This window comes from Cherax quadricarinatus, chromosome 47 (assembly GCF_038502225.1).
Source record: "Cherax quadricarinatus isolate ZL_2023a chromosome 47, ASM3850222v1, whole genome shotgun sequence".
Lineage (NCBI taxonomy): Eukaryota > Metazoa > Arthropoda > Malacostraca > Decapoda > Parastacidae > Cherax > Cherax quadricarinatus.
Genome location: NC_091338.1, coordinates 13,461,231 through 13,486,230, shown reverse-complemented (window position 1 = coordinate 13,486,230; position 25,000 = coordinate 13,461,231). Strand labels below are relative to the sequence as shown.

The following is a 25,000-nucleotide window of genomic DNA, read 5'->3' as shown; positions in this document are numbered from 1 at the left end:
TGGGTACCTTACTGTTATGTACAAGGCCAACATTGTCAAAATACCACACTTGATCCACTTCGAGGACAGAGGAAACAAGCTTTTATGCCACAAGACGGGCAGAAAGCAGCAACTTCACTCTGGCTGTACCCTTCTCCAGAACATCACTCCATCTGAGATCATACATACCCAGGATGACTCGAGCATGGAACACATTCGTACAGCATAATGATGTCAACGAGATAACGTCAGTTGATCAAATGAAAATGCTGGCCCACAGATGGCTCCAACTTCATCCTGTTCCCTACTTGTATGCCTCATAACAATAAAAATGCTTTCAAATGAGTTTTGAGAGCTTTTCCTACCCCCATCTTGTGCTTGCCACCCACACAATAAACATATAGTGTATTTTTTCCTTCATGCAACCATTACACATCAACACACAATGGAAAATTTATTTTTCTTGTACAAAGGTTAGATAGGTAAATTCTGTGAAGAGTAGACTTACCTTGCCAAGAGATATTGTGACTGAGGTTGTGAATGTGATCCTGCATGAACGAGTAGTGGAGGGGGCTGGTGGTGAGTTGTTACAACATTTGCCGTACTGCTAGACCCAATATTCACCATTACACCGCTGTGACTGCCACTGCTGCTTCCACCACCCCCACCCCCACCACTGCTTCCTCCTCCCCCACCACCACTATTGCCTCCACTGCCACTTCCTCCACTACCAACGCCTCCACTACTACTAGCTCCTCCACGTCGTGGTAGTCGCTCCAGCTGCTGACGAAGACCAGCAGCCTGTAAGTCATTATTACATTCACTTTGGGTGGAACATTTTTAAATAGTTAATATATAAATCCATGAAGAAACATGTGTATATAAATTTTAGTTTTGTTTATTAATTCAAATAAGGAGGGATAAAGGGAGGGAAAAAACACCAGGGAAGATGAGGCAGGGTTAAAGATACTGTCCCTCACTAGTCTGAAATTTGTCAAGTTATTTTATGCACAATAATATTGCAATAATAATACAGCACTTGTCTGTTTTAACACATTGGCTGTATCCCACCAAGGTAGGGGAAAAAAACTGACATTATAAATAACAAAAAAGGTACAATACCGTGACTGGAACGATACACAAATAACCCGCACATAAAAGAGAGAAGCTTACGACGACGTTTCGGTCTGACTTGGACCATTGACAAAGTCACACTAACCAGAAGTGGAGCAGGACGGCTATATATAGGCAGGAAGAGGTGGTGGTAGTAGTAGTAGTACAAGAATGGTATATAATACCGACAAGATGAAATTAAGACACATGCGCAACATCCGGGCATCCCTATCATAAACATTTCGCCATCCAGCCAGCCACTGGATGGCGAAACGTCCTCAACAAAAACAACCAGACGACGCACATGTGTCTTAATTTCATCAGTAGTTGTAGTAGTAGTAGTATAAAAGAGGTAGTAGTAGTGGTAGTGGTAGAAGTGGGAAATAAGGAGGACGAGCCAGTCAAATACAAAGGAACGGGAGCACTGCAAGAGAGCTAGGTGTCCACTGAGGGAGAGCAAGCGCACAGAGGTGCGTGAAAGGGGAAGTGGTGAAATAAATGAAGAAGGAACAGAAACACGAGACAAAAGAGAGAAAGACAACCCAGAGGAGAAAAGGAAAGAGGAAAGGGGAAGAGGGAGAAGAAAAAGAAAAAGAAAAAATGAGGAGTCAGGTTAAGTCACGAGTGTTCTGAAGTTTGGAGCATTTTATAATGTAGTGGGAGAGGAAGGCATCTACAGAGACGAAGCCAGGGCTAAGGTTCATACAACAAAAGTTGTGTATTAGAGAGGATTCAACTAGACGGCGACTGTTATTCAACTAGACGGCGGGTTATTTGTGTAACTGACATTATATATGGAATAATATTTCAATTATATTATTTCCCAATTAATATTGAAGTTCAATTCTACTTTATTTTTTAATTGACAGCTTTTTCTTTAAATATTGCTTGAATTTACTTGGAACATGCCAGAGCATGAGAAAAATTTATAGGATAATAGGCATATAAAACCTGACCAGCCAACACCGAACCTCTGCCAGGCCCTCATACAGTGCTGAAAACAGTTCAAATATCTATAAAGCCTTGCATACAATGGACCCCCAAGTTTCGTGAGCCTCGCGCTTCGTGAATTTCGACTTTCGGCAACTTTTTTCGTCAAAATAAAGCCTCGCGGTTCTTGATTTACCTCACAATTCGCCTGTTGCATGGAACATGTCCATGCGGCGGGGAGCGGCCAGGCGTATACAAAGGCTCCCACCCAACATAGAGAACGTCAGTGTGGCAATGTTTCTGCGCGAGTAGCCTTCACTCCACACTTTCATACAATACATTTCAAAATAATCCAATGTATTTGGTGCTTGAAACTGCTAAATAACCCACCATGGGCCCAAAGAAAGATTCTAGTGCCAGCCCATTGATAAAGAAGGTGAGAAACATATAATTAACCCTTTGACTGTTTTGATCATATATATACGTCTTACGAGCCACCGTTTTTGATGTATATAGTATACTCAAATTCTAGCGGCTTCAAATCAAGCAGGAGAAAGCTGGTAGGCCCACATGTGAGAGAATGGGTCTGTGTGGTCAGTGTGCACCATATAAAAAAAATCCTGCAGCACGCAGTGTATAATGACAGAAAAAAACTCGACCATTTTTTTAATTAAAATGCCGACTTTGTGGTTTATTTTTGTATAGTATTTATGGTTGCATTCTCGTTTTCTTGGCTTTATTTGATAGAATGGAAAACATATTATAGAAATAGAGGTGATTTTGATTGGTTTTACTATGAAAAGAACCTTGAAATGGAGCTCAAAGTAGGGGAAATGTTTGTTTTTTGTCAATGTTCGAAAGTAAACAAATGATGTCATTTTCCAATAAATGTCCAAGTAGCCATTCTAATATGCAGTCATGAATGGGTTGACATTAAATTTGGGGTTGCGACAGTCAAGGGGTTAAAGAAAGAAAGAAATTGCAAAATATGAAAGCGGAGTGCATGTGGCCGAGCTCAGCAGGATGTATGGAAAAACCCCACTCAACGATCACTTCCATCGTGTCTAAGAAAAAGGAAAAAAGGATGCTGTTGTTGCGAAAGAGGTAGATATGCTCACCAAAAAGAGATCGCAAATACTCAAAGATATTGAGAATTTGTTGTTAGTGTGGATCAACCAAAAACAATTAGCAGGAGATAGTGTTATGCAGCAGATAATTTGTGAAAAGGCAAAGCAGTTGCATACCAATCTTGTAAAGATAATGCCTGGAACGAGTGCTGATGTTAGTGAATTTAAGGCCAGCAAAGGCTGGTTTGAGAGATTTAAGAGGCGTAGTGGCATACACAGTTTGGTAAGGCATGGCAAGGCTGCCAGTTCTGACAAATATGCGGCTGAAAAATCTGTGCGGGAATTCAAGAACTATGTAGAGGCTGAAGGATTCGTCCCCCAACAAGTGTTCAATTGTGACAAAACAGGCCTCTATTGGAAGAAAATGCCAAAGAGAACCTACATCACGCAGGAGGAAATGGCACTCCCAGGACACAAGCCTATGAAAGACAGGCTAACTCTCATGTTCTGTGGTAATGCTAGTGAGGATTTCAAAGTGAAGCCTTTACTGGTGTATCACTGAAAATCCCAGAGTGTTCAAGAAACACAGTGTTGCCAAGAGTAAATTGCGTGTGATGTGGAAGGCTAACAGTAAGGCATGGGTCACAAGGGAAATTTTCCTTGATTGGTTCAATGAAGTGTTTGGCCAGTGTGTGAAGGAATACCTCCTGGAAAATATATTGCCACTCAAGTGCCTCCTGGTAATGGACAATGTTCCTGCTCAACCTCCAGACTTGGATGACCAAATGGTGGACGAGTTTAGTTTCATCACAGAAGTTCTTGCCCCCTAATACCACTCATCCAGCCCATGGACCAGCAGATCATTTCAAACTTCAAACAACTGTACACCAAAGCAATGTTTCAAAGGTGCTTTGATGTGACCTCAGACACTCAATTGACCCTAAGAGAGTTCTGGAAAGATCACTTCAATATCCTCGATTGCATAGGCCTTATGGATAAGGCTTGGCAGGGAGTGACTTCCAGGACGATGAACTCTGCTTGTAGAAAATTGTGGCCAGATTGTGTCCTCAACGAAGATTATAAAGGATTTGAGGCTGACCCTGACAACCCTATGCCAGTTGTGCAATCTATTGTGGCATTGGGGAATTCCATGGGGTTGGATGTGACTGGCCAGGATGTGGAAGAGTTGGTGGAGGACCACAGTCAAGAGCTAACCAATGAAGAGCTGCAAGACCTTCATTTGCAACAGCAACAAAGCACAGCTCAGGAAACTGCCTCAGAGGAGGAGGAAGACAGATAGAAGAAGGTGCCTTCTTCAAACTTTAAGGACATTTGTGCAAAGTGGGGTGAGGTGCCAACATTTATGGAGGAACATCACCCTGACAAAGCTGTTGTAAGCCATGTAGGCAACATGTACAATGACAATGTCTTGCCCCATTTGAGGCAAATTTTAAAGAAACGCCAGAATCAGAGCTCTCTGATTCTTGGTTTTCGTATGTGCTCTTGGTTGTCAACTGACAATGCTCCAAAGATGATTAAAAGAAAAGAAAAAAAAAAAAGAAAAAGAAAAGAAAACTCGCGAAATGATAACCTTTTTCCGAAGGTAATGAAACCAATAGTATGAAATTTGAAAGAAACTTATGGAATTACGCTATCACAAATTTAGCGGTCTTGGCGATATTTACACACTGGTGATTTTGCCCACTTTGAGCTATATTTTGGGCCAATTCCACTGTTCCAGCTGACCAAACTCATAGTTATTTTGTTAGAACTCCTTTCTTTCTATTGACCGAGTACAAGAAACCATAAATTTATTTCAACTATCTATCTGCTCTCCTTTTGCACTCTCTCACCACTCTCTTCACCTTTCTTTTACTCTCCATATACTGTACTCTGCTCTTCTTACAACACTTCTGCTTTGTAAAAGCCTCTCATAAGCTACCCTTTTCTCTTTTATTACACCCTGTACTTCATCATTCCACCTATCACTCCCCTTTCTCCTGCACCCACCCTCCTATAGCCACAAACTTCTGCCCCACATTCTAATACAGCATTTTTAAAACTCTCCCAACAATTTTCAACCCCCCACTACTCATACCTTCCTGCCAATAGTTGCTTTTATCTCACCCTAATTTCCTCCTCCCTTAGTTTACACACTTTCACCTCTCTCTTACCTTGCTGTTGCCATTTTCCTTTTGTCCCATCTACCTCTTACTCTAACTGTAGCTACAAGTAAGTAATGATCCGATATATCCATTGCCCCTCTATAAACATGTACATCCTGAAGCCTACCCATCAACCTTTTATCCACCAATACATAATCTAACAAACTACTTTCATTACGTGCTATATCATACCTTGTACAGGTCATCCATCACTAATCCAGTATCATTGGGACCTGTAGTGTGCCGGATTAAAGTGGTTAGGTTAGAATACACTTTATTAACCCCTTCAGGGTCCAAGGCCAAAATCTGAAGTGGTGCCCCAGTGTCCAAGAATTTTCCAAAAAAAAAATTTGTTATTTTTTCTTATGAAATGGTAGAGAATCTTTTTGTGAAGGTAATAAAACAAAAAGTACGAAATTTGATGGAAAACTGATGAAATTATGCTCTCCATTTTTTCTATCGATTGAGTGCAAGAAACTGCCCATTTACCGATTTCAACTACCTAATAATGTGGTCAGAAATTTGCAATTTGGCCAATTTCACGAAAACTAAAAAATATGACAATTTCAAAATAATTTCCAGAATGAATAATGCAGACATTCCTGGCTCTAAAATAACATTTTCTTTGCTCATCAGTCATGTCTCCAGGCCCCTCTGATATTACTCTTGCTTTCTATTTTGAATTTTTATTCAAACAAAAAATAGAAGATTTACTATTATGCAGACTACTGCAATACTGTAATAATTGTATAAATAACATTAACCCATTCATGACTGCATATTAGAATGGCTAGTTGGACATTTATTGGACAATGGAATCATTTGTTTACTTTTGAACATTGGCAAAAATCAAACATTTCCCCTACTTTGAGCTCCATTTCTAGGTTCTTTTTATAGTAAAATCAATCAAAATCACCTCTCTTTCTATAATATGTTTTCCATTCTATCAAATGAGACCAAGAAAAGGAGAATACAGCCATAAATACTATACGAAAATAGACCACAAAGTCGGCATTTTAATTAAAAAAAAAAAAAACGGTCGGAGTTTTTTTTTATTATGCACTGCGTGCTCCAGGATTTTTTTTATATGGTGCACACTGACTACACAGACCCATTCTCTCACATGTGGGCCTACCAGCTTTCTCCTGCTTGATCTGAAGCCGCTAGAATTTATGAGTATATATACGTCAAACACGGTACCTCGTAAGACGTATATATACGGCCGCGACAGTCAAAGGGTTAAGAATGAAGAAGAGCTGGATGTAAGTGTGGGGGAGGTGACTGAGGCATTAGGTAAAATGAAAGTGGGTAAAGCAGGTAAAACTGATGGGATCATGACAAAAATGTTACAAGCAGGGGAAGATATAGTGTTTGAGTAGTTGCTACTTTTGTTCAATAAATGTTTGAAAGAGGGGAAGGTACCCAGGGATTGGCAAAAGCATTTATAATTCCTTTTTGTAAGGGAAAGAGGGACAAGAGAGAGAGAGTAAAAATTATAGGGCAAAAAGTTCATTGAGTATACCAGGTAAAGTGTATGGGAGAGTTATGATTGAAAGAATTAGAGGTAAGACAGAGAGGACTGCAGATGAACAGGGAGATGTTAAAATGGGTAGGGGATGCATAGATCAAGTGTTTCACTGAAGCATATAAGTGAACAATCCTAGGTAGTAGGTGGTAGACAGCAACCGCTCAGGGAGGTACTACCGTCCTGCCAAGTGAGTGTAAAATGGAAACCCGTAATTGTTTTACATGATGGTAGGATTGCGGGTGTCTCTTTTTCTGTCTCATAAACATGCATGATTTCAGGTATGTCTTGCTATTTCTACTTACACTTAGGTCACACTCTACACATGCATGTACAAGCATATATATACACACATCCCTCTGGGTTTTCTTCTATTTTCTTACTAGTTCTTGTTCTTGTTTATTTCCTCTTATCTCCATGGGGAAGTGGGACAGAGTTCTTCCTCCGTAAGCCATGTGTGTCATACAAAGCGACTAAAATGCCAGGATCATGTGACTAGTAACCCCTTCTCCTGTATATATTACTAAATGTAAAAAGAGAAATTTCCGTTTTTATGAGGATAGTGAAGATCAGGTTAGGGGTGTGTAGGAAAGAAGATTACTTTCCAGTAAAAGTAGGCCTTAGACAGGGGTGTGCAATGTCACTATGGTTGTTTAACATGTTTATAGATCGAGTTGTAGAAGAAGTAAATACTAGCATGTTGGGAAGAGGGGTGGGATTAAATTATAGGAAATCAAATACAAAATGGGAGTTGTCACAGTTACTTTTTAGCTGATGATACTGTGCTTTTGGGAGATTCTAAAGAGAAGTTGCAAAGGTTAGGGAATGGGTTTGGGAGGGTGTGTATAGAAAGCTGAAAGTGAACATATATAAGAGAAGGTGATGAGAGTATCAAACGAGTTAGGTAAAGGAAAAAATGGGATATCACATTGGAGGGAAAGAGAATGGAAGAAGTGAATGCATTCAGACATTTGGGAGATCTGTCAGGAGATGGGTTTATGAAGAATGAGGTTAACTATAGAAATGATGAAGGAAAACAGGTGAGTGGTGCATTGAGGTGTCTGTGGAGACAAAGAACATTATCCATTGAAGCTAAGAGGAGAATGTATGAGAGTATAGTTATACCAATGCTCTTATATGGGTGTGGAGCATGAGTTGTGAATGATGCAGCGAGGAGGAGGCTGGAGGCAGTGGAGATGTCCTGTCTAAGGGCAATGTGTGGTGTAAATATTATGCAGAGAATTTGTAGTGTGGAAATTAGGAGGTGTGGAGTTACTAAAAGTATTAGTCAGAGGGCTGAAGAGGGGTTGTTGAGATGGTTTGGTCATTTAGGGAGAATGGATCAAAGAAGAATGATTTGGGTAATATATAAATCTGTAGTGGATGGGAGGGGTAGGGGTCATCCTAGGACGGAGGGGGTAAAAGAGGTTTTGTGTGCAAGGGACCTGGACATGCAGCAAGCATGTGAGGGTATGTTAGATAGGAGTGAATAGAGACAAGTGGTTTTTGGGGCCTGATGAGCTGTTGGAGTGTGAGCACAGGAACCTGTTAGTCGGACTCGAGTGCTGGAGGTGGAAAGTACAATATCTGCAGTTTAAAGGAGGGGTTTTGGACACTGGCTGTTTGGAGTGAAATGTGAACCTCATTACTGCTTGATCAAAAAAGCTGTGTAAATTTGCTGCTAACAACAGACTGGTCATGTCTGGGCACCTCTGCAGAGTGATTATGTGTGAATGATGGCAAAAGCATTGAATGATGATGAAAGTGTTTCTTTCTTTTTTGGGCCACCCTGCCTCGGTGGGAGATGGCCGGTGTGTGTGTTTTTTTTTTATCTCAATGACTGTCTCCCGTTAAGGCAAGGTGTCCCAAAGAGAACACATTTACCAATGTTCATTCAAGTTCTCTCTTTCCAGAAGTGTGCTAACATTGCAAATTAATGACCCCATCCTTTCTCCAGAGTGCAGGCACTGCCCTCTGGACTCATGTCCAACTAACTGGTTTCCCTGAATCCCTTCATGCAAGTTACCTTGCTGGCTCTCCAACAGTATGTCTATTACAAACTGATGAATGCATACATATACATGTGCACTGAGGCACTTTTTTTTTTTTACTTCAATACAACCATCTCCCCTCCAAAAAAGGAAATGCATTCCCCATCATTCACTTAACCCTTTCAGGGTCCGTCCCGTAGATCTACGGCTTTACGTTCAGGGTCCAAACCGTAGATCTACGCCATGAGCTCAGCTCACTCTGATAAACTGTGAGTGGTACATTTGGGCCTAGATATGAGAGAATACATCTATGTGGTATGTGTGCACCACATAAAACAGATCCTGCAGCACACTGTGTATAATGAGAGAAAAAAAATGAAATCATGATTTTTCGATTAAAACAGCAACTTTGCAGTGATTTTTCGTATGTTTTTTATAGTTGTATTTGCGATTTCTTGGTCTCATTTGATAGAATGGAAGACGTATTACAGAAATAGAGATGATTTTGATTGGTTTTAGCATTGGAAATGGCTTGAAACTGAGCTCAAAGTAGCGGAAATGTTAAATTTTTGCCGATATTCAAGAGTAAACAAACGACCTCACACATCTAATACACGTCAGCTGGTGGGTCTAATATACATTCACAAATATGGTGATGATATTTATACAATTATTACAGTATTGCATAAGAGTAAATCTTCTATTTTTTGGTGTGAATAAAAATTCATTATGTGAATAAAAAATCAAAATGGAATTTATTTGTAAAGCCTCAAAACATAACTAATGAACAGAGGAAATGTTAGTTTAGTGCCAGGAATGCCTACATTGTTCATTCTGGACCCTATTTTGAAATTGGAATATTTTGAACTTTGTGTTAAATTGGCCAAATTAACAATTTCTGATCACTTTATTTTGTAGTTGAAACAGTTGACTTGGCGATTTCTTGTGCTCAATTGATAGAATAGAAGTAATACTAGTGAAATAGCTAAGAATTTGGTTGATTGGAATAATGCAATTGGCCTAAAATGGGAGTCAAAGTCGGCAAAATCGCCGATTTGTAAATATCGCTGACACATCAAAATTCGCGAGAGCATAATTTCGTCAATTTTCCACCAAATTTCTTACTTTTTGTTTTATTTCCTTCACAAAAAGATTCTCTACGATTTCATAAGAAAAAATAACAAATTTTTTTTTTGAAAATTCTTGGACACTGGTGCGTGACTCCAGATTTGGGCCTTGGACCCTGAAAGGGTTAAGGTCTAAGAATTTTCAAAAAATTCTTGTTATTTTTTCTTATGAAATGGTAGAGAATCTTTTTCTGAAGGTAATAAAACTAAAAGTATGAAATTTGATGGAAAATTTGACTGCATCAGCAAATATGCCCTCTGACTCCTATTTTAGGCCAATTACAATATTCCAGTCGACCAAATTTTTAGCTATTTTGCTAGTATTACTTCTATTTTATTGGCTGAGCACAAGAAACTGCCCAATCACCTATTTCAACTACCCAATAAAGTGATCAGAAATTAGTAATTTGCCCAATTTCACACAAAATTCAAAATATTCCAATTTCAAGACAGGGTCCTGAAGAAACAATGGAGTCATTCCTGGCACTAAAATAACATTTCCTCTATTTATTAGTTATGTTTCCAGGCTTTACAGATTAATTCCATTTTGATTTTCTATTTACATAAAGAATTTTTATTCACACCAAAGAATAGAAGATTTACTGTTATGCAATATTGTAATAATTGTGTATATAATATCAGCGCATTTGTGAATGTGTATTCAACCCACCAGTTGATGTGTACTGGACCCGTGACGTCATTTGTTTACTCTTGAACATTGGCAAAAATCGAACATTTCCATTAATTTGAGCTCAATTTCAAGCTATTTTCAGTACTAAAATCAATCAAAATCATCTCTATTTCTATAATATATCTTCCATTCTATCATAGGAGACCAAAAAACTGTGAATACAACTTAAAAACCATACGAAAATACACCACAAAGTTGGTGCTTTAATTAAAAAACATGGTCCTGTTTTTTTTTTGTCATTATGCACTGCATACTGCAGAATTTGTACTTACCACATAGATGCATTTCCACATATCTAGGCAAAAATTTACTGCTCACAGGTTATCTGAGTGAGCCAAGCTCCTGACTTAGAACTACGGCTTTGACCCCTCAAAGGGTTAACAGCTGTGTTGCCTCAAGTACACAAATTACAATTCAAATGACCCTATAAACTTTAACATCCCCACCCCTCCTTCAGGAAGCATCTAAGTAAACCTACTGTCTCAAGCTAGGTAGAACCAACTTTCATATATACTCACTCCTCTCACTACTCTAATACAAAACTACAGGAGTGCAGTAATATGCCTACTGGCCAATGTTTGGCAGGTCCAACTCTCACCCAACGATTCAATTCATATATAGTATCTATCTGTCTAACCTACTTAACAGTTAACCAAGAGTATTTGCTGCAATGATGCTACTTGGCAGTTTGATCCACTCATCTACAACTCTACAGTAAAATCAATGTTTTCTTGTATATTTTTTTGAATTTGAATTAATCCAATTTGAATTCACTGCTCTGAGTTCTACTTTAATTAGATATGCTCAGCTCTGTATGTATTTCCTCTCTATTTCTATGTTCACTAAGCAGCATAATCCTGCATGCCAGAGATGAGCATCTCAAATGGCAAGATGGTCAGTCATTATATTTGAGATCTGATATGACACCTTGACTACTACTACTACTACTAAACAATTCTGAAAATAGGCATAACATACATAAGTGAGAAGTGGTGGTGCAAGACTTACCTAGCATGGGCTAGTAAGCTTACTGCAGTCCTCAACCATTCTTAATTTTTATACAGAAATTTTTGGTTTGGCTATAAAGTTGTTTACGAGTGGTTGAAGTTGGATGATAGCTGAACCTGCCTTGTATAGGTTTGCCACAGTGCACCTCTACTGTAATGTCACTGGACTGGGAGATTACCTTCATTTTTGGTACCTAATAAACTGTGCTACAGATCTGACCTTGACAAGGACTTCAAAAAACTAATTCTATGACAAATGGTGGTATTCACTTTATTATACTCTTTTCATATATATGCATTAGGTTAAACTCAATTTGAAAAAACATTACCCTGGGAGACAATCTTCTTTGGTATATGCAAATACAACACCAGCTCCCATTACAGTACTCTAATTCTCTAATGAATAAGTAAAGATTCCTTCTGCAAAATATCAGGGATCATCTTACAAGGTTAGGCTATGTTCAAGCAAGTTTTGAGTATTTGATATTTCAAGAATTTGTATTTTAGACTGCACCAAAATACAGTCCATCCATTTATTTTAGGGAATTAAGAATTCCTAATCCTACCACAGTAGGGACACCTCTTTGGCACTACTCATGGTTTATATATACTTACCAAGTTTTTTATGTTATAAAAGATGCTGATCATATGAATTCAGTGAGGTCCATAGACATACCTAAGTCTAGGTTGAAAAAGTTATGCGAATACATAAACTTGGAAATAATTAACCACTAAAATGAAAGATAAAATGCACACCAAATTTTGAACATGTAACATGCAAACCCATGCATCCGACCTAGTTTCACACAAAACAGAGGAAATTAATTCTAAAGATGATAAAATGACAAATTTTAACAAGTGATTCTTTTGGAATATAAGGCCTAAAGCACAAATTCATGATTCTCAATCTAACTTCTAAACATCAGCAAAGTTGAAGGTAACTTACTGTTTCTGCAACAGTGAAAGGTATAATAAATGATATACAAATTAAAATACCTAATAATATTCTTTATCAGCTCATTTAATATTTAAAATTCCAAGGAAATAATAAAAATACCTACAGACTGGATAGCTAACATACAAGTTGTTGGTGTGTAAATTATTTCTAGTGAGGTGGGTCAAATAATACAACCAAACCAGCATATGGAGAGTCCAGAGAATATTGAGGATGCTCAAACATGTTGCAAGGAATGAAAACCATAAACTCCTCAAGCTCAGAGCACTAAGGGGTCTAAAGACCTGGCTGGTTGGTTGGCCGGCTACCTGCTGCCGTTCTAACTGAATCTGCAACTGTTGCAGCTGAGAGGCAGCAGAAGAGTTGTTTTCACTTGCCGTAGCACGACGCACTCCCGATAGCTGAGACAACAGCTCCGCAATAGGATCCATAGACTCGCGTGATGATGGAGAAAACAGGCCACTGCTAACACTCCTTTAAAAAACAGAGAAAACAATATTATAAATAAAGAGCACAATATTTAACCTTCCTTGTGTTATGACTAAATTTAGGTACACACAAGAGTGTCTGGGAAGGCATATGAAAAATATTTCACATGGAAACCATAATATCTGTCAATAACATCAACTTTAAGATGGTGCCAATGTGTAGGTGCAAATATGTATGTTCCACTTTATCTTCATACACTCATTATTTACCATCCGTAACATTTACATAAAACCAGTGACATGCATCCAATGAATACAGCATATTAATTACAAGCCAACTGGCTGGCTGACCTGTGGACAGTCTTGCCCTTGACTTAAGGGACCTGAAACAAGCATTGGACTTCCTATTAATGATTCTGGAGGAGCAACTGACATCTATTAAGGCATTCTAAAAGCAAGTTTGACTGTCACATAAGTGAACCATTAGCCATATTTTGCTATGAGAAAGTTTCCCTAAGGATCTGGCTTAATTTTTCCCAACTGTAGAAATAGTTTCAATTGACAGTGTGATAATTCATGTATTTTGGACCCAAAATGGTTGAAGAGGCCAGTTTAAAACCTCAAATAAGGCGCACGCACATGCACGCACACGTGCACACACACACACAAAATTAGAAATGGTATGATTGCAAAGAGGTACCCCCGATCTCTCATTCCAGTACAATAATAATCAAATTAAACATTAAACCCATTTATTCCAGTATAGCTTGCAGTGCAATTTCATAAAAAAAGTCATATGGCAAATAAAATGGTTTTGACAAAGTAGCGTATTCAAGGATTAAGCTGCAGTACCACACTAAAAAATACTTAGTACAACTTAAAATTACGTAAACAATCAAATTTTTTTTGAGAGTTCAGATCACTACTTCTCCAAATGGAGCAAATTCACTGATATATCACTATATTTTCTTATGAAAGAGTTCTAAATATATAACTTTGCATGCCACCTATCATTTCACTGCACGTGTCACTAACCCCTTCAGGGTCCAAGGCCCAAATCTGAAGTGGTGCCCCAGTGTCCAAGAATTTTCAAAAAAAAAATTTGTTATTTTTTCTTATGAAATGGTAGAGAATCTTTTTGTGAAGGTAATAAAACAAAAAGTACGAAATTTGATGGAAAATTGATGAAATTATGCTCTCGCGAATTTTGATGTGTCAGCAATATTTACGAATCGGCAATTTTGCCGACTTTGACTCCCATTTTAGGCCAATTACATTATTCCAGTCAACCAAATTCTTAGCTATTTCACTAGTATTACTTCTATTCTATCGACTGAGCACAAGAAATCGCCAAGTCAACTGTTTCAACTACAAATTAAAGTGATCGGAAATTGTTAATTTGGCCAATTTAATACAAAGTTCAAAATATTCCAATTTCAAAATAGGGTCCAGAATAAACAATGTAGGTATTCCTGGAACTAAACTAACATTTCCTCTGTTCATTAGTTACGTTTTGAGGCTTTACAAATAAATTCCATTTTGATTTTTTATTCACATAATGAATTTTTATTCACACCAAAAAATAGAAGATTTACTGTTATGCAATACTGTAATAATTGTATAAATATCATCACCATATTTGTGAATGCATATTAGACCCACCAGCTGGCATGTATTAGACGTGTGAGGTCGTTTGTTTACTCTTGAATATCGGCAAAAATTTAACATTTCTGCTACTTTGAGCTCAGTTTCAAGCCATTTCCAGTGCGAAAACCAATCAAAATCATCTCTATTTCTGTAATATGTCTTCCATTCTATCAAATTAGACCAAGAAATTGCAAATAGAACTATAAATAACATACAAAAAACACTGCAAAGACACTGTTTTAATCGAAAAATCATGATTTCAGTTTTTTTCTCTCATTATACACAGCGTGCTGCAAGATCTGTTTTATGTGGTGCACACATACCACATAGATGTATTCTCTCATATCTAGGCCCAAATGTACCACTCACAGTTTATCAGAATGAGCTGAGCTCATGACGTAGATCTACGGTTTGGACCCTTAACGTAAAGCCGTAGATCTACGGGACGGACCCTGAAAGGGTTAATCATACAAACAGTTTGAATAGCAAAAAGACTAATGCATCCAATATATTAATTGTACTTACAATTATTTCCATTATATCACAGCTCACTCAAATAAGCTGTGAGAGGTAAATTTGGGTCTAGATACGAGAGAATGGGTCAAAGTGGTAAGTATACCATATAAAAAAAATTCCTGCAGAAAGCAGTGCACAATGGGAAAAAACTATAACCATGTTTTTGGTTTAAAGCAGCAAATTTGTAGTGTATTTCTGTATGATTTTTATTGTTGCATTCTTGGTTTCTTGGTCTCGTGTGATAGAATGGAAGATATATTACAGAAATAGAGATGATTGGTTTCAGGACTGAAAGTAGCTTCAAATTGAGCTCAACTGTTCAATTTTTGCTGATATTCCAGAGTACACAAATTTGTCCTACATATTTCTTGTTGCACCCTCCACATAATATAGTGTACACCAATGCTTCACTGGTAGGTTTGTCACAGGGAGCTTTTTACCTGGCGAGGCCCCTGATAAAGACACAACCATGATAGCTAGCTGATGTTACTTAGTGAACATATGCCTTTTCAAGGAGCAACATCCATGTAGCTACCAAGGCCACAACTTCCATCACAGATCACACCAGAAAGATCCCTATGGCAAACTCAACAACAGTGAATCAGGAGTACAGCTTCTCCTCGCTTAGTGATGTACTCGTCTACTGACGACTCAAGATTTATGACGGGTTCTCTGACCAGTATGCATACCTAAATGTATACAGCTGGGCCCCACTTTATGGCATTTTGCCTTACGACATTCCACTAATATTGACATTTCAAATTATGAAATTATTATACGGCTCCCCCCACCTGACTTTCTAATAGGGTCACTGCACCCCACCCAGTTTGTTTACATTCTCCGTGAGCACGACTCTCCATTATGTCTGGAAACTTTCCAAAATTTCAACTGTTTTAAAGTTATTTCATATTTTATATATACTACATACAGTGGAACCTCTGGTCACAAACACCTCCAAACATGAATAAATCAGTCCATCACAAAAAAACTCAACAAATTTTTGCATCTGGTCATGAACACATAGTCGGATGCCAAACAAACACAGCTGCCCCTTTTTTTTTTTTGCACGCACCAATTTTCCCCACTTCCTGCTCCTTGTGTACACCTAACAAAGACCCTCGCCTTGTAGTTGATCTCAGTCAGACATGTGTTCATTCACTGTGAAATCGAGGATAAGGGATAAAGTACCATCCTCTTATCATCTCTTGGGTACTTACATAAAAGAAAATGTAGTGTAGTACAGTGGACCCCTGCCTTACGAACACATCGCATTATGTTAAATCCGCCATATGAAGCACTTGAATGTAAAAATTTTGCCTCACCTCACGATAAAAATCTCGCCTTACGTGATTCGTCTGGGATGCATCCCACATGTGGCCTCAGCGCCAGTATTTACAAGCCAGCCAGTGCAGTTGCATCTACGCATACATTCAGTACATTTCACATTATCCCAGTGTTTTTAGTGCTTGTAACTGCAAAGTCAGTCACCATGGATCCCAAGAAAGCTTCTAGTGCCATCCCTGTGGTAAAAAGGGCGAAAATTAGTATGGAATTGAAAAAAGAGATTAAAGAAATGTGTGCAAAGTGGGTTGAACTGCAAACCTTTACAGATGAAAATCACCCTGACACAGCTACTGCAAGCTGTGTTGGCAACCTGTACAATGACAATGTTATGGCCCATTTTAAGAAAGTCTTAAAGGAACGGGAGTTACAGAGCTCTATGGTCAGATCTGTTGTGCGACAGAGGTCCAGTGACTCTCCAGCTGGTCCTAGTGGCATTAAAAGAAAAAAGGAAGTAACCCCAGAAAAGGACTTGCTACCTCAAGTCCTAATGGAAGGGGATTCCCCTTCTAAACAATAACTTCCACACACTCCCCTCCTCCCATCCCATCAATCATCACCAGATCTTCAATAAAGGTAAGTGTTATGTATTCTATTCTTAGTAGAGTAGTAATTGTGCATGTCTTCTTCAGTTTGTGTGTATTAAAATTAATACTATTTAATGTGGTAAAAAATTTTTTGTTTTCATACTTTGGGGTGTCAGGAACGGATTAATTTGATTTCCATTATTTCCTATGGGGGAAATTAATTCGGCTAACGATAATTTCGCTTACGATGAGCTCTCAGGAACAGATTAATATCGTAAGGCGGGGGTCCACCGTACAGTGCTGTTATATACACTTGTAATGCACCATAAAACTAAATACATGTACAGTGGACCCTCGGTTATCATAAATAATCCGTTCCAGGGAGTGTGACTAAAGCCGAATTTGACGATTTCCAAATTCATTTTCCTCATAAAAAATAATGTAAATCCAATTAATCCGTTCCAGACACCCAAAAATACATATTAAAAAAAAATAATTTTTTACATGAAATATACATTTACCTACACAGAAAACAATGAGACATGAAGAATAAAACAATAATAACATGATACACCTACCATCCGACTTACGACTTGAGTTCGGTTCCGAGAAACCGGTCGTAAGTTGAAATGGTCATAAGTCGAACTTTACTACTGAATATCAACAAAACATTTTTGTAATGACTTTATTTTATTGTTTTATTTTGGTATTTCATGTTTTACTTTACTTTTTATGTTGTTAGTACTGTATTTTATACTGTAAGGTTTAGGATAAACACTGTGTACAACACAAATAGTTGTTTATTTCCCAGAAATTTGGCATAAAAAACACATGTATACGTCTTACGAGCCACAGTTTTTGACGTATATATACTCAAATTCTAGCGGCTTCAAATCAAGCAGGAGAAAGCTGGTAGGTCCACATGTGAGAGAATGGGTCTGTGTGGCCAGTGTGCACCATGTAAAAAAAGTTCTGCAGTACGTAGTGCACGAGAAAAAAAAAAACTTTTTTTAATTAAAATGTCGACTTAGTGGTCTATTTTCGTATTTATGGTTGCATTCTTGTTTTCTTGGTCTCATTTGATAGAATGGAAAACATATTATAGAAATAGAGGTGATTTTGATTGGTTTTACTATGAAAAGAACCTTGAAATGGAGCTCAAAGTAGGGGAAATGTTTGATTTTTGCCGATGTTCAAAAGTATACAAATGATGTCATTTTCCAATAAATGTCCAAGTAGACATTCTAATATGCAGTCATGAATGGGTTGACATTATTTATACAATTATTACACTAATGAAGGAGTCTGCATAACAATAAGTCTTCTATTTTTTGTTTGAAAAAAAATTCAAAATAGAAAGCAAGAATAATATCAGAGGGGCCTGGAGACATGGCTGATGAACAAAGAAAATGTTATTTTAGAGCCAGGAATGTCTGCACTGTTCATTCTGGACCCTATTTTGAAATTGTCATATTTTTTTTATTTTTGTGAAATTGGCCAAACTGCACATTTCTGACCACGTTATTGGGTAGTTGAAATCGGTAAATGGGCAGTTTCTTGTACTCAATTGATAGAAAAAATGGAGTTCTAAAGAAATGGCTATGAGTTTGGTCAACTGGAACAATAGAATTAGCCAAAAAATAGGGCTGAAGGTGGGCGAAATCGCCGATTTGTAAATATCGCCGAGGTTGCTAACTTCGCGAGAGCATAATTCCGTCAGTTTTCCATCAAATTTCGTTCTGTTGGTGTCATTACAATCGGGAAAAGATTCTCTGTCATTTCCTAAGAACTTTTTTTTTTCAGAAATTTTGCGACACCGAGAGAGACCTCAGGATTTGGGGTTGCGACAGTCAAGGGGTTAAATGTCATAGTATACTACATGTGGGTGGGTTGGCCAGGTGGGCTACCATACCCAGCACACCTAACTTCTTACAATAAACACTACTCACTTCTCACCCTACATTAAGACTACAAATAATTTGAGGTAAGTAATGGGTGTACTGTGTGTGTATTTTATTTTATTGTTTTTTAATGCCTAGTTCTTTTGCTAACTTAATATATGTTAGTGTAAACTTATTATTTGGCATTTATAAGTGGAAAAAATGGCGTTCTGCTGTCTGGTGATGTCCACTTTCCAGTGGTAGCCTGGAGCCTAACCTGCCGTATAAGTGGGGCCCTACTGTATTAGAACTGATTTCCTCTATTCTGTTTATTACAATATCCAGTACACTACTGTATAAACATTTAAAAATATACCAGAAATGTTATAAAAGGTTCAAAGGTAACATTAAAATAATATCAAAGATGGCTGACACAAACCCAGTACCATTATAGTATGCTCCTCACCTAGCGACGAATTCATTTACTGACATGGTCTTAGGAATGGAACTCCATTGTTAAGTGAGGAGAAGCTGTACATACTATACCATGAGAAGGGTGTGACATGATCCTGTAGGAGCGACAGGGTGAAATCTTTCCAAACAGGTCTGAGATCAAAGAAATGAGTACAACCGGGACAACATCAAAAAGTGTGTCCTGTACAGGTCTAAAGAGGTAATGTTTCATGCACTGGTTCAAAGCAGAATTGATCTAGAAAGAATCCAACAAGGATAGGCACAAATGTATTGAAGCATCCTAATTGCTGCTTCCAACACCATAGAAAAAAAGGAACTGGCAAATGCATCCTCTGAACAACCCTTGCATATATATTACTCCATGCTGATTTCCTACAGCCAGCTGAAATGGTAATCAGGTCATTGAATATCATGTCAGCTGGCACTGATTACTCATATTCACCAGTGACATGCTCTCTCCACTATGTATACTGTGTTCTCTCATTCCCTTTTATGATTTAGAGTGACCAAGGCCCCAGGACCAAAATGTATCTAATGAAGATGTCCTAAGTGCAAGCACTCACATAATTTCATCCATATTACTGGTAATATTATATCTTCTACCTTAAAAAGGGGAATGTACCACAAATATAGTGGTACCAACACTATTATATGGCTGAGAAGCATGGGTTTTAAACTCTGCAGAGAAGAGGAGGTAGTGAGGACACCATGACTGAGGGTGATGCATAATGTGAATATTATGCAGACAATTCAGAGTATGGAGATTAGGTGTGGGGTTACGAAAAGTATAACTCAAGAGGGCTGAATTATAGTTTATGTAGTTTGGGTATTGATGGGACTGAAAATAAGATAAAATGGTGCAGTAATAAATCTGAGGTGGAAGGAAAGAGAGGTAGGGGTTGCCCCAGGAAAGGTTGGAATCGAAGTGGTATTGGAGGTTTTGAGTACTAAGGACTTGAACATCCAATAAGCTAGCGTATGTTAGATTAGAATGACGGGAGATAAGTGAATTTTATGAGCGTGACAGGTAACACGTATGAAGGGATTCAGGGAAACCGATTAGCCAGACTCAAGTCCTGGACGCGGGATGTACAGTGCCTGCACTCTGAAAGGACGGGTGAGGATGTTGAAGTTCGGAAGGTTATCTGAACTGTGATGTCTGCACACATCTGACAAGAAAACAATTTAATAAAAAACAATGCATTTTCTTTGCATCACCCGATCTTGGTGGGAAACTGCCATAAAAAAAAAAAAAAAATAGGAATAGCAGTATATGGCAAGCTCACTGGCACAAGTCATCTATTTTGACTGGAGGTGGCTATACAAGCAACTGGCAAGAAGGCAAGTGCTTTCTCTCAAACAAATTTTATCACAAATTCATTGACTGGCCTTGCTGTTTTAAAGATCTATCACAAACCCACATTTGGGTAATGAACCCTGACAAGTACATACAGAGTGGGCACAACATTCATTTCCAGTGACCACAGTCCAAACATCACTTTAGTATCTGAACACAAACCTCAGCTAGCCTAGTATTTGACCACAGCACAGGCCTCAGTCTAGTATCTGACCACAACACAAACCTCAGCCTGCAAACATGAACAAAAAAAACATCCATTAGATAAAATTGTGTTTCATGCAAAGGTACCGTATTCTGTGCCTACCATGTACAGTAATAAAGGCTTCAGCACATTAGTTTTCATGGCGCAAGCTCAGCTGAGCGAATTGTATGCAGCTTTGGAATAACTGTCTAAAACTTATTTGTTTGATTTGTACATGTAAGCAAGTGTGTGTGCACAGTACTCCTTTTCTTCATCCTGCTCTAATAAGAATAAAACTGAATAAAATTAAAAACTGTGCACTGTAATTATAGGATCTGAGCATTGTATACAATACTTCTGAGTTTCTAGTGCACTGCTACATAGTAGATCTCTTGTGCATTATCTCTATTTTATAATTTAACATAAGTTCAACTTATGGCAAATAATATATTTTTACAGTTACAATATACAGCAGACACTTGTTTAACAATAATTCACTTAGCCACCAAGCTATTATTACCAACTTCCAGAAAAGGAAAACAAAATTTCCACGTTCTAAACCTATTTTTACCTAGTCCATACATAATACATTCGCTAAACAATCATTTACAAAATATTGAAGTAGTTAATCAAAAACATCCAAGGAAAAAATGCCTTATTACAAGAAGAGAAGGATTTCACGAGAAATAAGATCAGACCAGATATGTTGCAAATAATTATAATGGCTCTCTTCACTGTCAAAAGACAATCAGAAAAATATTTCAAAGTTTAACAATAAATTGAAAACAGCTAGAATCACACAAAACGAGATTCCATTGTTAGGAGCCACTTATTATGTGGGATGACAGATTATGTGACAGCTTATGTTGATACTTTATGAAAAAAGAGAGAGAATTCTCAAATCAAACTTGTAGAAATCAGTCTTCTGGTTTCCCCCCCCCCCTTTTTTTATTCTGCAAGATTAATATAGTGGCCAAGGATGGACCAAAATATCCTCTAGTTTCATCTCTAATTTGTAGGATGTGTATTACTGCAGCAATGTTAGAGCCTTATTCTTAATACTCTTACTCTGACAAATTGCCAAATATTTCATAAATCTAAATTAAAATAAAATTTTTTTAATCTTATCTGAAAAAATAAAAAGTCAGAGATGATCCCTGATTTAAAATATCAACAATTCCTTTTCCAAGGAAAAAATTCTGAAATTCCCAAAAATCTAAATACAGTTATGAATATTTGCAAAAGGAAAAAAAAAAAAAAATGAATTTCAGTGTTTTCTATAAAAAACGTTTTTCTGAATGTAGGAAAATTCTGAATAACAAAATAAAAGATGCATTAAACTATCAGATAACACGATTTAAGATGTTTTCTGTTAACACTTTTTGCATAATTGCAGCATATTTTTCGTGTACATACTGTGAAAATCTGTTTACACTGTGCAATACATGTAAGGGAAATTTGATGTGCACTGTGATCTTTTCCCATCCACCTCATAGTAAGCCTAAGGGCGAGTCCATTGTCTTATAGGCTAGTGGGTGGGAGCGTGTGAGCTAGAGAGTGGAAGCAGGCGAGCAACTGGGTGGGTGGAAGCATATGAGCTACAGGGTGGGAGCAGGCAAGCGAGTGGATGGAAGCAGGCGAGCTAGTGGGTGGGAGTAGGTGAGCTAGAGGGCGGAAGCGTGTGAACTAATGGGTGGGAACGTGCGAGCTAGAGGATTGAATGTGCTCGCTAGTGGGTGTGAGCAGGCAAGCTAGTGGGTGGGAGCTGGCGAACTAATGGGTGGGAGTGTGCCAGCAAGAGGAATAAATGTGCCAGCTAGTAGGTGGGAGTGTGCGAGCTAGAGGAATGAATATGCCAACTAGTGGGTGGAAGTGTGCGAGCTGGTGGGTGGGAGTGTGATAGCTGGTGGGTGGGAGTGTGCGAGCTGGTGGGTGGGAGCGTGCCAGCTGGTGAGTGGGAGCGTGCCAGCTGGTGAGTGGGAGCGTGCCAGCTGGTGGGTGGGAGCACACCAGCTGGTGGGTGGGAGCATGCGAGCTGGTGGGTGGGAGCATGCCAGCTGGTGGGTGGGAGCGCACCAGCTGGTGGGTGGGAGCGTGCAAGCTGGTGGGGGGAGCGTGCAAGCTGGTGGGTGGGAGCGTGCAAGCTGGTGGGTGGGAGCGTGCCAGTGGATGGGTAGGGGTGTGCCAGCTGGTGGGTGGGAGCGTGCGAGCTGGTGAGTGGGAGCATGCAAGATGGTGAGTGAGGACAAGGTACTGGGTGAAAAAGAGTGAGTGAAGGTCTCAGCAAAGGGGAGAAAGTGGCCTGCTGGTGCATGCTGTTGCTGCCATCCCATGTTCCCTTCACCCACTGTACATCCTATGTGGCACTGTTTGGGAAAGAGGTGGGTGCAAGCATGGGGGATAAATGAGGTTCAAGAAGCATGTTGGGGAGGAAGGGAATTTAGGGGGAGTATGGGTGATATGCAACTGTGAATGTTGGGGCCCAGTCAGGGAAAGCTGTGTGGGAGGAAAAACCAGTAGAATATATGCAGTAAAGAGAATGTGAGAAGGTGAAGAGGTAGAAACGTCAGAGGTGAGGACTGCCTAAGGGTTAAACACTTGAGTACTTTTGGAAGGGGATACAATAGAAACCTGAGAGTGTCAAGCAGCTCTGAGTAGGAGAACTGTGGAAGTCCTTCTTGGAGACAGAAATGAGTCACTGCCATAGCATTTGAAAGGCCCTCTCTTACCCTGAGACAACATATTTCATATTTATTCAAGTATAAGAAGGCATCAGCTGGAATATGCAGTGTGAGATCTCCAGTGGAAGGCAGGCTGCAAGAAGTATTATGAATTATGATTTGCCACACTGCATATCTACAATACTTAGTGGGGAGGCCAAAGCACCAGCAATGTCTGCATTGTTGAGGTATAGGGAGTAACTCCTGAACCCGTATGCACTAGCCCATTATATAAATAGAAGCTGGAAGCTCCTGGCAGTCAAAGATTAGTTTAGTAATGAAGCTAGAATAGTCTTGGACCCTGGGCAAAGTGGATATAAGTTTCCACTTTGGAATGAATGTCCAGGTAGAATTGCACAGATTCTTGCTGGACAATAGTACACGAGATGAGGACAGTACCAGAGCTAGAATTGAAAATGGAATATCTGTATATTGTGACAGGGATGTTGTCAATAGAGTGGAGGAGGGGTAGATAGTCAGCTTGCTCAGTGCCCTTTCCAGCAATGATACACTTCCCACTCTTGAAGGCATGAAAGGACGTGTTTTAACTTGCATGCCTCACAAGTGCTTTGCTAATGCTATGATTAATGAGGTAACCAGTAGGTATTACTAAATGAGGTAATCAATAGGTATCACTAACTGAGGTAATCCACTGAGGAAATCAGTAGATATCGCTAACTGATGCAATCAGTAGGCGTACTTGACTGATAGATGGATATAAACATTCATCCATCATTCAACTGATGTGGTTTGGCTTCATATATATCACCCACCTTAAGCTACATTTACAATCAATTCGTGGATCTGTGATGATGCAATATAATCGTATAATTAAATGAATCATCTTTTTTAACAATTTATAATTTTTTTTTTCAACAAGTCGGCCATCTCCCACCGAGGCAGGGTGACCCAAAAAGAAAATACTTTCATTATCATTAAACACTTTCACCTCACTTACACATAATCACTGTCTTTGCAGAGGTGCTCAGATACAAAAGTTTAGAAGCATATATAAAGATACATAACATACCCCTCCAAACTGCCAATATCCTAAACCCCTCCTTTAAAGTGCAGGCACTGTACTTTCTATTTCCAGTACTCAAATCCGGCTATATAAAAATAATCAGTTTCCCTGAATCCCTTCACTAAATATTACCGTGCTCACACTCCAACAGTTCGTCAGGGCCCAAAAACCATTCATCTCCATTCACTCCTATCTAACACGCTCACACATGCTTGTCAAAAGTCCAAGCCCCTCACCCACAAAACCTTCTTTACCCCCTCTCTCCAACCCTTTCGAGGACGACCCCTATTCTGCCTTCCATCCCCTACAGACTTGTATGCTCTCTAAGTCATTCTACTTTGATCCATTCTCT

General features: G+C 38.8%; 1 protein-coding gene across 5 annotated transcripts in view; it reads right to left on the bottom strand.

The window, feature by feature from the left end:
- Nucleotides 1-25,000, bottom strand: part of Kcmf1 (Potassium channel modulatory factor 1) — a 108,829-nt gene that overhangs the window by 12,170 nt on the left and 71,659 nt on the right. The window contains exons 6-7 of one of the 5 annotated variants that reach the window (XM_053787738.2): nucleotides 12,835-13,024; nucleotides 488-780 (exon numbers count right to left, since the gene is read on the bottom strand). In XM_053787738.2, coding sequence (XP_053643713.1) covers nucleotides 488-780; nucleotides 12,835-13,024 — 483 coding nt within the window. The remainder of the gene's footprint in view (nucleotides 1-487; nucleotides 781-12,834; nucleotides 13,025-25,000) is intronic. The other 4 variants (XM_053787739.2, XM_053787740.2, XM_053787742.2 and 1 more) reach the window with 4 other exon arrangements.